Source organism: Salmo trutta, chromosome 25 (genome assembly GCF_901001165.1).
Source record: "Salmo trutta chromosome 25, fSalTru1.1, whole genome shotgun sequence".
Taxonomy (NCBI): domain Eukaryota; kingdom Metazoa; phylum Chordata; class Actinopteri; order Salmoniformes; family Salmonidae; genus Salmo; species Salmo trutta.
The window spans coordinates 33,474,885-33,490,860 of record NC_042981.1 but is presented as its reverse complement, the minus strand read 5'-3'; the positions used below and the strand labels follow the sequence as shown (position 1 = coordinate 33,490,860).

The window sequence follows — 15,976 nt, the reverse complement described above, 5'->3', positions numbered from 1 at the left end:
GCCAGCTGGACCATGTTTCATCCAACACATTGGTGCGGCTGGCTTCCGGGTTAAGCAAGCGGTGTGTCAAGAAGCAGTGCGGCTTGGCAGGGTCGTGTTTCGGAGGGCGCATGGCTCTCGATCGCCGCCTTTCTCGAGTCTATAGGGGAGTTGCAGCGATGGGACAAGACTAACTAAGTCCAGTGTCATCTCAGTCTGGAGAGTGTCAGGGACAGGAAACTGATTGATGGGCAGGGCGCATTTTAGACACCTCTTTTACCAAAGTGCCATAGCCCCTGCCGACACTATTAACGCTGAGGGAGACTGCCCTGTAAGCATGTCAACTAATCTCCATGTAACGGATTATAGAGCTACGTCTCCCCAAAGGTTCAAACAGACTTTCCCGGAGCGCTACTATAGAAAGTGGGAATGTGGAAACAACAAAGAGGGGAGATATACTTACAACTTCCAGGATCTTTTCCTCCATCTCGTAAACAGTGCAGTCCTGTGGAGGAGGAGAGACATGTTAGCTATGCTGCTCTACGTCAAAACACAGGAAGAGGTTCTTTCACAGCAAAGATAGTAAATAAAAACAAGGAATAGGGGATAGGTAAATATGATGTGATCAAATATCCAGATATACACTATATACAGTTTAAGTCGGAAGTTTACATACACCTTAGTCAAATACATTTAAACTCAGTTTTTCACAATTCCTGACATTTAATCCTAGGACAAATTCCCTGTCTTAGGTCAGTTAGGATCACCACTTTATTTTAAGAATGTGAAATGTAATATTAGAGAGAATGATTTATTTAAGCTTTTATTTCTTTCATCACAGAAGTTTACATACACTCAATTAGTATTTGGTAGCATTGCCTTTAAATTGTTGAACGAGGGTCAAAACGTTTTGGGTAGCCTTCCACAAGCTTCCCACAATAAGTTGGGTGAATTTTGGCCCATTCCTCCTGACAGAGCTGGTGTAACTAAGTCAGGTTTGTAGGCCTCCTTGCTTGCACACGCTTTTTCAGTTCTGCCCACAAATTATCTAGAGGATTGAGGTCAGGGCTTTGTGATGGCCACTCCAATACCTTGACTTTGTTGTCCTTAAGCCATTTTGCCACAACATTGGAAGTATGCTTGGGGTCATTGTCCATTTGGTAGACCCATTTGCGACCAAGCTTTAACTTCCTGACTGATGTCTTGAGATGTTGCTTCAATATGTCCATATAATTTCCCTACCTCATGATGCCATCTATTTTGTGAAGTGTTAATAAGAAATTTGTGGAGTGGTTGAAAAACAAGTTTTAATGACTCCAACCTAAGTGTATGTAAACTTCATGATGCCATCTATTTTGTGACGTGCACTAGTCCCTCCTGCAGCAAAGCACCCCCACAACATGATGCTGCCACCCTCGTGCATCACGGTTGGGATGGTGTTCTTCGGGCTTGCAAGCCTCCCCCTTTTTCCTCTAAACATAATGATGGTCATTATGGCCAAACAGTTCTATTTTTATTTAATCAGACCAGAGGACATTTCTACAAAAAGTACGATCTTTGTTCCCATGTGCAGCTGCAAACCGTAGTCTGGCTTTTTTTATGGCGGTTTTGGAGCAGTGGCTTCTTCCTTGCTGAGCGGCCTTTCAGGTTGTGTCGATATAGGACTTGTTTTACTGTGGATATAGATACTTTTGTACCAGTTTCCTCCAGCATCTTCACAAGGTCCTTTGCTGTTGTTCTGGGATTGATTTGCATTTTTTGCACCAAAGTACATTCATCTCTAGGAGACAGAACACGTTGCAACACTCACTACCGAGTTCCAAACTGCCTCTGGAAGCAACGTCAGCACAATAACTGTTCGTCGGGAGCTTCATGAAATGGGTTTCCATGACCGAGCAGCCGCACACAAGCCTAAGATCACCATACGCAATGTCAAGTGTCAGCTGGAGTGTTGTAAAGCTCGCCGCCATTTGACTCTGGAGCAGTTGAAACACTTTCTCTGGAGTGATGAATCACTCTTCACCATCTGGCAGTCCGACGGACGAATCTGTGCTCGGCGGATGCCAGGAGAACGCTACATGCCCCAATGCATAGTGCCAACTGTAAAGTTTGGGGGAGGAGGAATAATGGTCTGGGGCTGTTTTTCATGGTTTGGGCTAGGCCCCTTAGTTCCAGTGAAGGGAAATCTTAATGCTACAGCATACAATGGCATTTCTAGACGATTCTGTGCTTCCAACTTTGTGGCAACAGTTTGGGGAAAGCCCTTTCCTGTTTAAGCATGACATTGCCCCCGTACACAAAGCGAGGTCCATACAGAAATGGTTTGTCGAGATCGGTGTGAAAGAACTTGACTGGCATGCACAGAGCCCTGACCTCAACCCCATCGAACACCTTTGGGATGAATTGGAATGTCAATTGCGATCTAGGCCTAATTGCCCAACATCAGTGCCTGACCTCACTAATACTAGTGGCTGAATGGAAACAAATCCCAGCAGCAATATTCCAACATCTAGAGGAAAGTCTTCGCAGAAGAGTGGATGGAGGCTGTTACAGTAGCAAAGGGGGGACCAACTCCATATTAATACCCATGTTTTTGGAATGAGATGTTCGATGAGCAGGTGTCCACATACTTTTGGTCATGTAGTGTATCGGACTGTGGGAGATGGACAAGGCCTAAAATAAAACAGCTTTCTGAGTCAAATTACATCTCTATATAAACTTGGGGCCAATATAATTGCAGAACATGTAGTGGGGTTTCAGTGTAAATAAAGAAACCTTACATCTAGAAGACACAACTTGGTACATTGTAAGAACCATATCCTCTAACGTCAAGGTGACCAACAACCCACTCTCATCCCACACTGTTTTAGGGGGAATTTTTCTTTGGAGACTTCAGTAAACAAAACACTGTTTAGCACTGGGTTCCTGCGTATTTGATAGATAGGCGAGTCTCCTGCAATTACAAGAAAGAAACAGTAGCTGCTGTGTGACTTCCAGGGGGGGTGGAGAAGTTGGGAATATCCTATAGTAACTGCTGTGTCATCCACAGACAGAAGCCCCTCGGCCCTGGCCCTCTCCCAGGGTCCCCCATCCCTTCCCAGACTGCAGCTGGGCCTGCCTGGGCTCACAGCTGAAGTAACAGCCTCCTAAGACAGCTGGAGGACTTGGGGCCTGTGGTCCGGTGCTGAAAGGACCCCTGGTTATGGCTGGTCAGAGGGGGCCACTGTTGCTTAGCCACTGCTGTGACCCCCCCCCCCCGGCTGTGGTATGGCCTCTACGCAGGGTATGTCCCAAAAGGAAGCCTTCCTTAAACTCACATGTGAAATGTCTCTGCCATAGCGGAGTTAGGAAATGATGGAGTCAGAAAGGTCAGTATCTTGTATTGTATTGAGGCGTCACTGCCATTATGTTGCTCAATGTCAAACAAGAACTTGAGGAGCCAGGATTTGTAAGCTAGCAGTAAGGTTAGTGTGTGTGTGTGGACATATATTGTCCATAAATACAGCTCTGCTGTTCTTCATAAATCCTTTGTGCAGACAACGTATGGGGGACGACCGATAATTTCCATATTCCCCTACCTTGCACATTCCTATGGCCCAAGGGGGAGGAGTATCTGTTGGCAAATACACTTGGCTTGTCAGACCATTGTTGTATTTGAATGGACAAGATTTGCTAGCCTATCTGTGAAAACCATGAAGGCTGACGATAGAAGAGCACTGGTTTGTCCTTTAGCGCCAAGAGTTTTTCCAGCAGTCTTTCTCTCTAGAATCGTCTTATGATATGCACTGAGCTGAGTGTTTTCTTTTGGGATACTGATGCACATACAGTAACAGTCAAAAGTTTGGACACATCTACTCATTCAAGGGTTTTCTTTATTTTTACTATTTTCTACATTGTAGAATAATAGTGAAGACATCAAAACTATGAAATAACACATGGAATCATGTTGTAACCAAAAAATTGTTAGTCACCCTTTGCCTTGGTAACAGCCTTGCACACTCTTGGCATTCTCTCAACCAACTTCATGAGGTAGTCACCTGGAATGCATTTCAATTAACAGGTGTGTCTTGTTAAAAGTTAACTTGTGGATTTTTTTTTCCTTCTTAATGCATTTGAGCCACTCAGTTGTGTTGTGACAAGGAAGGGTTGGTATACAGAAGATAGCCTTATTTGGTAAAAGACCAAGTTCATATTATGGCAAGAACAGCTCAAATAAGCAAAGAGAAACGACAGTCCATCATAACTTTAAGACATGAAGGTCAGTCAATCTGGAACATTTCAATAACTTTAATAACGCTAAAACCATCAAGCGCTATGAAGAAACTGGCTCTCATGAGGACCGCCTCTGCTGCAGAGGATAAGTTCATTAGAGAGTTACCAGCCTCAGAAATTGCAGCCCAAATAAATGCTTCACTGAGTTCAAGTAACAGACCCATCTCAACATCAACAGGAGACTGCCTTCATGGTCGAATTGCTACAAAGAAACCACTACTAAAGGACACCAATAATAAGAAGAGACTTGCTCGGGCCAAGAAACACGAGCAGTGGAAATTTGTCCTTTGGTCTGATGAGTCCAAATTTGAGATTTTTGGTTCCAAACCGGCGTGTCTTTGTGAGACGCAGACAAGGTGAACAGATGATCTCCGCATGTGTGGTTCCCACTGTGAAGCATAGAGGAGGTGGTGTGATGGTGTGGGGGTGCTTTGCTGGTGATACTGTCAGTGATTTATTTAGAATTCAAGGCACAATTAACCAGCATGGCTACCACAGCATTCTGCAGCGATACACCATCCCATCTGGTTTGTGCGTAGTTTGTTTTTCAACAGGACAATGACCCAACACACCTCCAGGCTGTGTAAGGGCTATTTGATGAAGAAGGAGAGTAAGTGCTGCATCAGATGACCTGGCCTCCACAATCACCCGATCTCAATCCAGTTGAGATGGTTTAAGAGGAGTTGGACTGCAGAGTGAAGGAAGAGCAGCCAACAAGTGCTCAGCATATGTGGGAACTCCATCCATACTGTTGGAAAAGTATTCCAGGTGAAGCTGGTTGAAAGAATGCCAAGACTGTACAAAGCTGTCATCAAAGCAAAGGGTGGCTACTTTGAAGAATCTCAAATATAAAATATATTTTGATTTGTTAAACACTTTTTTGGTTACTACATGATTCCATATGTGTTATTTCATAGTTTTGAGGTCTTCACTGTTATTCTACAATGTAGAAAATAGTACAAATAAAGAAAAACCCTGGAATGAGTAGATGTGTCCAAACTTTGACTGGTACTGTATAAAAACTATATTTTCCTTTAACTAGTGACAAACTGCCAGAACAAACATGGAGGAAAAACTAATAAGCATAAAATACCAACATAGGTTTCAGTTTTGGTACCAAAACACAATGCTTCCCCCTCAATTACTTTCTAACGCGGCCAAGGACGTGTGATGGTTTTGGAAAGAATTTGGCATGACTTCCATCACAAACCAGTACATATTTTTGCCATAAATAGGTCTAGATTTGGATGACTACATCAAGTTGAAATGCATTCTACACGTCAATACGAATATGCTAAAAAGACAAATTTAGTGGGTTTGAGGTCAAAAACATTGACTAAACAGTATCATAATATGCCACGGATTTGATTTGTGTAAACTGTGCCAAACTGAATCACATGCAGACTGTTTTATATCAAAAGCAGAAAATTATTGCATAATATGAAGGTAATATTCTTGGACATAATCTTTCAGATCTGTGTTTTTTTACATAATCCCTTGGAAGATCTGTGGAACACAAAATCATCTCGTATCTGCATCAAACACAGAACTGAAGCAGTCTTCATACATATGCCAGATTGAAACCAAGACCAGAGGGAAAGACTGAAGAAACGTTCTATGGGTATAGCAGCGAGTCCTCAGCCTCCTCACGCCCTGGTTGTCCTCCCACAGCAGACTAGGATCAGATGACTCCCCAGACGGCCCTGCAGCCTTTGATCTGTAACCAGAGATTTGTCCAGCCGAGAGATGAAGTGGCAAAAAGAGAAGACTGCTGGTACAACATTCCAACATGGAGCCATTCATACAGCTGACCAGACTGGACTGTTGTACAGGATCTTACAGAACATGATATCAAAACACCATGAGGACTCAGACCTGCCCTCCAGACTTCCCTTTCCTCCCACAATATCTCTCCACATCATCACTTAGTGTTTGACCCGACCTCCGTCATGCAGGAAGACAGAGCAAGCTCTCGCCTCACGGGTCAGATGAGATGGCTGCATGTTCTCTGTTTTATTGCGGTGCTCTATTGTGCGTGTATACATAGGGTTCATTCAGCCAGCAGGACATAAATTGTCCATCCTAAAAGCCCTGTTCTTGGTGGAGGTTCATGAAAAGGCCATGTCACCTCATGAAGCCCGCCCACACCATAAAAATCACAGTGATACTCCCCCACAGCGCGTTTGGGAGAGTTCAAGAGTGTCTAAAGCCTATGTGAGATACACTGGTCCATGCATTGGAGGTAACTTCCTGCATGTGTCTGTGACAGGATAATGTAGCCCCTGGGTGAACTGTAGAGATATCCACCTGGGCCTCTCACACAGCTGAGGGCCATGGAGGCCAAGGGGTCTCCTACAGTACAGCACAGCAAAGCTGCAACAAAAACCCTTCACTTCAAACGCCTCCGTGGGAAATGTCTCCCCTCAGTTCCCCCTCTCCTCCTCCTCCACACCCAGGGTGAGACCCAAAACAGTAAATCACCGGGCTGCTGAAATCCCAGACATCGGTGAGGCAATCGGCACTCTGGGAATGGAAATTACTCGACGCAATAACCCTTCAAAAGCGGCACCTGCAGTCTCAACAGCTATTTTCACTATGTGTATAAAATGTAAACGCCTGTTTATCAATTGTTGGGATACCCTGGGGAAAGAAACTGTCAAAAAGAAGCTCAGCACTGTGCTACTCTGTTGGGTCTTTAACTAACCCCTTTCGTTTTCTTTCAGTGCCAGCCAGCCAGCCAGCCTACCTACCTACCTACCTACCTACCTACCTACCTACCTACCTACCTACCTACCTACCTACCTACCTACCTACCTACATACATAACAAGTTTGGAAAACAACCTGGAAATATTCATTCTATAAATCTGATATAAATAGACCCTTAGCAATCTGAAAGCCTGTGGCCAAATCAAACACATTTAACCTAGAAGGATGTTTTCTGATTTGCTACTTTTTAAAGGGAGGTAAACATCTAATATGTGGCAGTGAAGGAGAGCACCGTACCACTACCTCAACCCACCGTGCATTAATCCTCCACAGGATGTACACACAGATAGTATGCTCTCCCGCTGGGGGGAACTGGAACCACATGGCTGGGGGGGGGGGGGGGACTGGAACCCCATGGCCAGGGGAATAATGCAGCCTGCGGAATGTTGGCAGATGCTTTTTAAAGAGCACCAGAGGTTTTTATGAAACTGTAAAACGCAGACTGCCGTTAAACACCACCACGGTTGGGAGTCTCCTCATTAGCTAACCTGTACTGTGTTCAGACAGGCTACTGGCCCCCACTCTCCCCAGTTCCCATAACCCCCTGCTCCTTTACTTAATCCTACATGTGTATGCCTACAGGCTAGTCTGCCCTGAGTGGAAAGAGGTAAGAGGTGGTTTTTCAGGGTAGAGCTACACGTGCACTGCTGTGTGTGTGTGTGCGCGAGTGAGGGAAAGGGCGAGAGAGCGTGCAGACCTGTTGAACTGTGGTGGTGAGGTCCAGACACAGCTGAATGATCTTATTCTTGGTGGTGGTGAAGTCACTGATCCCAGTCAGGGGCGTACTGCAACGAGAGAGAATATTGAAAGGCCATTTTGGCATGACATCCTCAGGTCATGTCCCTGAAGCACTGAGATACAGTAGTTGTCAGGAGAGCTTGATAAGGGGGTAAATCTGACAGTGGGACAACAGAGTGACATAGAGCCACCTCTAGGATGCAGTTCATAGGAAAATAACAGTACTGGTGAACCTTTAATCACATTATATACATTTTGGATCTGGAAACAAACCTCAGAAAAAAAAATTAAATAAGGTCAACATGTTAACATGACTACTACTACTTTCAGAAAATACTGCTTTTGGTTAAGTTAAATGACAGAGTGATCTTGAAAAGAAATGCTATGAAAATAATCTGCATCATACATGAGCAGTGCTGTATGGCTAGATTGATTCTGAAATCTCATCTGGGTATTCTCTGGACAATGACTAGACAGCGGTAGAGGAAACCACCAGACTTGTATTCAATTTCACTCATATGTCCTCAAACCCTTTCTGGAAACTCTCCTGAGAGAGAAGAGCTGCGTTTCTGTTAGTCTGTAGAGGCCGAGGAAAACCAATGCCTGTAATGTGTAGCGTAGCAGCATATTCGAGTCACTAGGGGATCAGTGAGCTCAATGACGCCTATGCGTAGGAAACACTAGCGTTACAGCTAACCCCAATGGCAGTCCGTGGGCTAGAATATATAGAGCAGATTTTATGTAGCTAGGACTATCGTTACCATGGAGGTTAGGTCTTACCTGTCCAGCCAGGCCAGGAGGCTCTTGGCGGCTCCGATGAGCTCCACTACAGAGGTGAGGAAGTTATTGGGAGGTTTCCGGGAAGTGCTGCCGTCGTACGTCGGGCTCTTCCTGTGGTCTGACGTGGACATGTGCAGGCCGTTGGTGGCCGCTCTCATCCTCACCACCAGACCCTTTAGGTTGTCGGTCTCCACTCCGTAGTTCTGAGAGGGGAAGAAAGGAGAGAAGAGTTGAGTTTGAGAGGTTATTGTTTTAGTGTTAGTCATAGAAGAAAGTGTACAGTATGATAAAGTGATCACAGCTAATGTCAATCAATCAAATCGTCATAGCAGCCACATTCTTGGTCGGAACAGTTTTTCCCGGCTCTGGATTTCATTTCACAGACAAACATGTTGTTTCCTGCAGAGTAAATGTGGGTTATTAATTGTAATGCTCTGACACACATGATTTAAAAGAGGCCAGGTCTCTCTCGGCACCTCCGGGGTGAAATTCCCCTGCATTCTTCATGTCCATCTCTGGCTCAACCCTCAGGAAGGAGGCGTCACCCCAGATTCCCACACCTGATTCCCATATAGCAGGCAAAGTTTGCGTTCCTGAGCCAGGCTATTTCCGCCTTGCACAATCCACTAATTTACAGACCCTTCACACGGTCAAAAGGAAGAGGCTTCAGGGTTCACGAGCAGCAGACAGACAACGTGTAGTGTACTGTATTGTAGTCTAGGCCTACTGCTGCTGTGATCAGACTCTTAACAGCAAGGAAAGGTGCATCAGAGGGCAGAAGCGTAAGTGAAGGCAGAAAGCGTGAGGGCAGAAGCGTAAGCCCGGCCCCAGATCTATATACTGTTCATTCATAGCGCCCTTACAACCCTGACCTGCTCCAGGAAAAGTGACTGGGCAAATGATTGACAGACACACCCAACCTAGTTTTCACTTCAACTGTGTAGAAAGAGATTTTCTCTTTCAGAGTTAACGACCCTGAAAATACCAAGCTGATATAATGGGTCCTATTGGCCAAAGAAATCCCTTATTTGAGGCAATGTTATGCCCTGTACCTGCCCTCATGTGGCCGTAACGACAGTCTTAGCGAGAGTTCAAACAACAAACCAAACAAGAATCCACCCCAATAATAAAAAAATCATGTATCTTTTTATTTTAATGACATTTTTTACACTCCAGATACCAATTTATACAAACGAACAACAACTTACAGAGAGAAACAATGACTACATCTCATCTGCCAGACCCGCATGCTTACACCCCCATCCCTAGTGCCTGCATTAAATTGTCCCAATTAGTTTTTCTTCAGTCACCCATGCTGTTTCAATAATAAAACATTATATTTTTCCATTATGTCAATGATGGCGGATTGATTGACTTCCAAGATTTTTCAAGATGAGTGATAAGAGAATTGTCCAGCCCATTGGGAAACTCACTACACCCCCATATGCCGTGTCTTGAAATATGCAGACAGATGGATTGAAAGGACATTTACATTGTAATACTTCTGACAGCCAACTTTCTAGCTACGCCCACAACTTCCGGACTTTATAGCCTTCCCAGAAAGCATGGATTATCGAGTTATTAATTAGTTTTACACTTAAGCCATGACTCTGCCATTGTGCTGAAGAATTTGTGAATTTTGTCTGTTGTACAATACATTAGTTTATACTGGATTAAGCATACATTTTCATTAACTCATTTGTTAGTTATGCTCCAACTTTCCCTCCATCTTGTGCCAACATCAGGTATACTGTTTAAATGGGTAGCCATTTGACTAGATGTTCAGGAGTCTTATGGCTTGGGGGTAGAAGCTGTTAAGAAGCCTCTTGGACCTAGACTTGGCACTCCGGTACCGCTTGCCGTGCGGTAGCAGAGAGAATAGTCTATGACTAGGGTGGCTGGAGTCTTTGACAATTTTCAGGGCCTTCCTCTGACACCGCTTGGTATAGAGGTCCTGGATGGCAGGAAGCTTGGCCCAAGTGATGGACTGGGCAGTTCTCACTACCCTCTGTAGTGCCTTGCGGTCGGACGCCGAGCAGTTGCCATACCAGGCAGTGATGCAACAAGTCAGGATGCTCTCGATGGTGCAGCTGTAGAACCTTTTGAGGATCTGAGAACCCACGCCAAATCTTTTCAGTCTCCTGAGGGGGAATAGGTTTTGTCGTGCCCGATTCACGACTGTCATGGTGTGCTTGGACCATGTTAGTTTGTTGGTGATGTGGACACCAAGGAACTTGAAGCTCTCAACCTGCTCCACTGCAGCCCCGTTGATGAGAATGGAGCCGTGCTCTGTCCTCTTTTTCCTGTAGTCCACAATCATCTCCTTTGTCTTATTCACGTTGAGGGAGAGGTTGTTATCCTGGCACCACACAGCTAAGTCTCTGACCTCCTCCCTATAGGCTGTCTCGTTGTTGTCGGTGATCATGCCTACCACTGTTGTGTCATCAGCAAATGTAATGATGGTGTTGGAGTCGTGCCTGGCCGTGCAGTCATGAGTGAACAGGGAGTACAGGAGGGGGCTGAGCACGCACCCTTGAGGGGCCCCTGTGTTAAGGATCAGCGTGGCGGATGTGTTGTTACCTACCCTTACCGCCCCAAGTCCAGGATCCTGTTTTTTATTTGTATTTTATTTCACCTTTATTTAACCAGGTAGGCCAGTTGAGAACAAGTTCTCATTTACAACTGCGACCTGGCCAAGATAAAGCAAAGCAGTGAGACACAAACAACAACACAGAGTTACACATGGAATAAACAAGCGTACAGTCAATAACACAATAGAAAAAAAGAAAGTCTATATACAGTGTGTGCAAATGGCATGAGGAGGTAAGGCAATAAATAGGCCCTAGTAGCAAGTAATTACAATTTTGCAAATTAATACTGGAGTGATAGATGTGCAAGTAGAAATACTGGTGTGTAAAAGAGCAGAAAAGTAAATACAAACAATATGGGGATGAGATAGATTAGATGTAGATTGGATTGGATGGGCTATTTACGGATGGGCTATGTACAGCTGCAGCGATCGGTTAGCTGCTTGGATAGCTGATGTTTAAAGTTAGTGAGGGAAATATAAGTCTCCAGCTTCAGCGATTTTTGCAATTCGTTCCAGTCACTGGCAGCAGAGAACTGGAAGGAAAGGCGGCCAAAGGAAGTGTTGGCTTTGGGGATGGCCAGTGAGATATACCTGCTGGAGCGTGTTCTACGGGTGGGTGTTGTTATCGTGACCAGTGAGCTGAGATAAGGTGGAGCTTTACCTAGCAAAGACTTATAAATGACCTGGAGCCAGTGGGTCTGGTGAAAAATATGTAGCGAGGGCCAGCCGATTATTCGAAAACATAATGTTACATTTCACTGCTATGCGGATGACACACAGCTGTGCATTTCAATGAAACATGGTGAAGCCCCAAAATTGCCCTCACTAGAAGCCTGTATCTCAGACATAAGGAAGTGGATGGCTGCAAACTTTCTACTCTTAAACTCGGACAAAACAGAGATGCTTGTTCTAGGTCCCAAGAAACAAAGAGATCTTCTGTTGAATCTGACAATTAATCTGGATGGTTGTACAGTCGTCTCAAATAAAACTGTGAAGGACCTCGGCGTTACTCTGGACCCTGATCTCTCTTTTGAAGAACATATCAAGACTGTTTCAAGGACAGCTTTTTTCCATCTACGTAACATTGCAAAAATCAGAAACTTTCTGTCCAAAAATGACACATTTTGTTACTTCTAGGTTGGACTACTGCAATGCTCTACTTTCCGGCTACCCGGATAAAGCACTAAATAAACTTCAGTTAGTGCTAAATACGGCTGCTACAATCCTGACTAGAACCCAAAAATGTGATCATATTACTCCAGTACTAGCCTCCCTACACTGGCTTCCTGTTAAGGCAAGGGCTGATTTCAAGGTTTTACTGCTAACCTACAAAGCATTACATGGGCTTGCTCCTACCTATCTTTCCAATTTGGTCCTGCCGTACATACCTACACGTACGCTACGGTCACAAGACGCGGGCCTCCTAATTGTTCCTAGAATTTCTAAGCAAACAGCTGGAGGCAGGGCTTTCTCCTATAGAGCTCCATTTTTATGGAATGGTCTGCCTACCCATGTGAGAGACGCAGACTCAGTCTCAACCTTTAAGTCTTTACTGAAGACACATCTCTTCAGTAGGTCCTATGATTAAGTGTAGTCTGGCCCAGGGGTGTGAAGGGGAACGGAAAGGCTGGAGCAACGAACTGCCCTTGCTGTCTCTGCCTGGCCGGTTTCCCCTCTTTCCACTGGGATTCTCTGCCTCTACCCCTATTACGGGGGCTGAGTCACTGGCTTACTGGTGTTCTTCCATGCCGTCCCTGGGAGGGGTGTGTCACTTGAGTGGGTTGAGTCACTGACGTGGTCTTCCTGTCTGGGTTGGCGCCCCCCCTTGGGCTGTGCCGTGGTGGAGATCTTTGTGGGCTATACTCGGCCTTGTCCCGGGATGGTATGTTGGTGGTTGGAGATATCCCTCCAGTGGTGTGGAGGCTGTGCTTTGGCAAAGTGGGTGGGGTTATATCCTACCTGTTTGGCCCTGTCCGGGGGTTTCATCGGATGGGGCCACAGTGTCTCCTGACCCCTCCTGTCTCAGCCTCCAGTATTTATGTGTCGGGGGGCTAGGGTCAGTCTGTCACATCTGGAGTATTTCTCTTGTCTTTTCCGGTGTCCTGTGCAAATTCTCTCTCTCTCTCTCTCTCTCTCTCTCTCTCTCTCTCTCTCTCCTCTCTCTCGTTGTCTTATCTCTCTCTCTCTCTCTCTCTCTCTCTCTTCTCTCCTCTCTCTCCTCTCTTCTATCTCTCCTCTCTTCTCTCTCTCTCTCTCCTCTCTCTCTCCTCTCTCTCTCTCTCTCTCTCTCTCTCTCTCTCTCTCTCTCTCTCTCTCTCTCTCTCTCTCTCTCTCTCTCTCTCTCCTCTCTCTTCTCTCTATTCTCTCTCTCTCTCTCTCTCTCTCTCTCTCTCTCTCTCTCCTCTCTCTCTCTCCTAGGACCATGCCTCAGGGACTACCTGGCTTGATGACTCTTTGCTGTCCCCAGTTCACCTGGCCGTGCTGCTGCTCCAGTTCCAACTGTTCTGCCTGCAGCTATGGAACCCTGACCTGTTTACCGGACGTGCTACCTGTCCCAGTCCTGCTGTCCCAGACCTGCTGGAACCCTGACCTATTCACCTGACGTGCTACCTGTCCCAGACCTGCTGTTATCAACTCTCTAGAGACAGCAGGAGCGGTAGAGATACTCTCAAAGATCGGCTATGAAAAAGCCAACTGACACTTACTCTTGTGTTACTGACTTGTTGCACCCTCAACAACTACTATGATTATTATTATTTGACAATGCTGGTCATTTATGAACATTTGAACACCTAGGCCATGTGCTGTTATAATCTCCACCCGGCACAGCCAGAAGAGGACTGGCCACCCCTCATAGCCTGGTTCCTCTCTAGGTTTCTTCCTAGGTTTTGGCCTTTCTAGGGAGTTTTTCCTAGCCACCGTGCTTCTACACCTGCATTGCTTGCTGTTTGGGTTTCTGTACAGCACTTTGAGATATCAGCTGATGTAAGAAGGGCTATATAAATACATTTGATTTGATTAGAGCATACAGGTCGCAGTGGTGGGTGGTATATGGGGCTTTGGTGACAAAACGGATGGCACTGTGATTACTCAGCAAACTGGATGCAGTCTGAGTGATGGAGGCTATTTTGTAAATGACATCGCCAAATGACATCGCTATCCTACAATGACATCGCTATCCTACCGATGTCATTTACAATGACATCGGTAGGATAGTCAGTTTTACTAGGGTATGTTTGGCGACGTGAGTGAAGGAAGCTTTGTTGCGGAATAGAAAGCCGATTCTAGATTTAATTTTGGATTGGAGATGTTTAATATGAGTCTGGAACGAGAGTTTACAGTCTAGCCAGACACCTAGGTATTTGTAGTTGTCCACATATTCTAAGTCAGAACCGTCCAGAGTAGTGATGCTAGTCGGGCGGGTGAGGGCAGTGAACGGTTGAAAAGCATGCATTTAGTTGCGGAGGGAGGTGTTCAGTCCCAGGGTCCTTAGTTTATTGATGAGCTTTGAGTGCACTATGGTGTTGAACGCTGAGCTGTAGTCAATTAATAGCACTCTCACATAGGTGTTCGTTTTGGCTAGGTGGGAAAGGGCAGTGTGGAGTGCAATAGAGACTGCATCATCTGTGGATCTGTTGGGGCGGTATGCAAATTAGAGTGGGTCTAGGGTTTCTGGGATGATGGTGTTGATGTGAGCCAGCCTTTCAAAGCACTTCATTGCTACAGACGTGAGTGCTACGGGTCGGTAGTCATTTAGGCAGGTTACCTTCGTGTTCTTGGGCACAGGCACTATGGTGGTCTGCTTAAAACATGCTGGTATTACAGACTCGGACAGGGAGAGGTTGAAAATGTCAGTGAAGACACTTGCTAGTTGGTCAGCGCATGCTTTCAGTACACGTCCTGGTAATCCGTCTGGCACTGCGGCCTTGTGAATGTTGACCTGTCTAAAGGTCTTACTCACATCAGCTGCGGAGAGCGTGATCACACAGTCTTCCGGTACAGCTGGTGCTCTCATGCATGTTTCAGTGTTATTTGCCTTGAAGCGAGTATAGAAGCAGTTTAGCTCATCCGGTAGGCTCGTGTCACTGGGCAGCTCTCGGTTGTGCTTCCCTTTGTAGTCTAATGGTTTGCAGGCCCTGCCACATCCGACAAGCGCCAGAGACGGTGTAGTAAGACTCGATCTTAGTCCTGTATTGATGCTTTGCCTGTTTGATGGTTCGTCAGAGGGCATAGAGGGATTTCTTACAACCTTCCGGGTTAGAGTCCCACTCCTTGAAAGCGGCAGCTCTAGCCTTTAGCTCAGTGCGGATGCTGCCTGTAATCTACGGTTTCTATTTGGGGTATGTACGTACCCCCTGTGGGGACGACGTCATTGATGCACTTATTGTCATTGAAGCCAACGACAGATGTGGTGTACTCCTCAATGCCATTGGAGGAATCCTGGAACATTTTCCAGTCTGTGCTAGCAAAACAGTCCTGTAGTTTAGCATCTGCTTCATCTGACCACTTTTTTATTGATCTAGTCACTGGTGCTTCCTGCTTTAATTTTTGCTTGTAAGCAGGAATCAGGAGGATAGAATTATGGTCAGATTTGCCAAATGGAGGGCGAGGGAGAGCTTTGTATGCATCTCTGTGTGCGGAGTATAGGTGGTCCAGAGTTATTTTCCCTCTGGTTGCACATTTAACATGTTGATAGAAATTGTGTAAAACTGATTTAAGTTTCCCTGCATTAAAGTCTCCGGCTACTAGGAGCGCTGCCTCTGGGTGAGCGTTTTCTTGTTTGCTTATGGCAGAATACAGCTCATTCAATGCTATCTTGGTGCCAGCCTCTGACTGTGGTGGTATGTAA

At 45.6% G+C, this 15,976-nt stretch overlaps 1 protein-coding gene across 2 annotated transcripts in view; it reads right to left on the bottom strand.

Moving 5' to 3' along the window:
* LOC115162462 (connector enhancer of kinase suppressor of ras 3) overlaps window positions 1-15,976 on the bottom strand; it is a 78,639-nt gene that overhangs the window by 29,203 nt on the left and 33,460 nt on the right. For both annotated transcript variants that reach the window (XM_029713779.1, XM_029713778.1), the window contains exons 3-5: window positions 8,538-8,740; window positions 7,717-7,804; window positions 443-484 (exon numbers count right to left, since the gene is read on the bottom strand). In XM_029713779.1, the coding sequence (XP_029569639.1) occupies window positions 443-484; window positions 7,717-7,804; window positions 8,538-8,740 (333 nt within the window). The remainder of the gene's footprint in view (window positions 1-442; window positions 485-7,716; window positions 7,805-8,537; window positions 8,741-15,976) is intronic.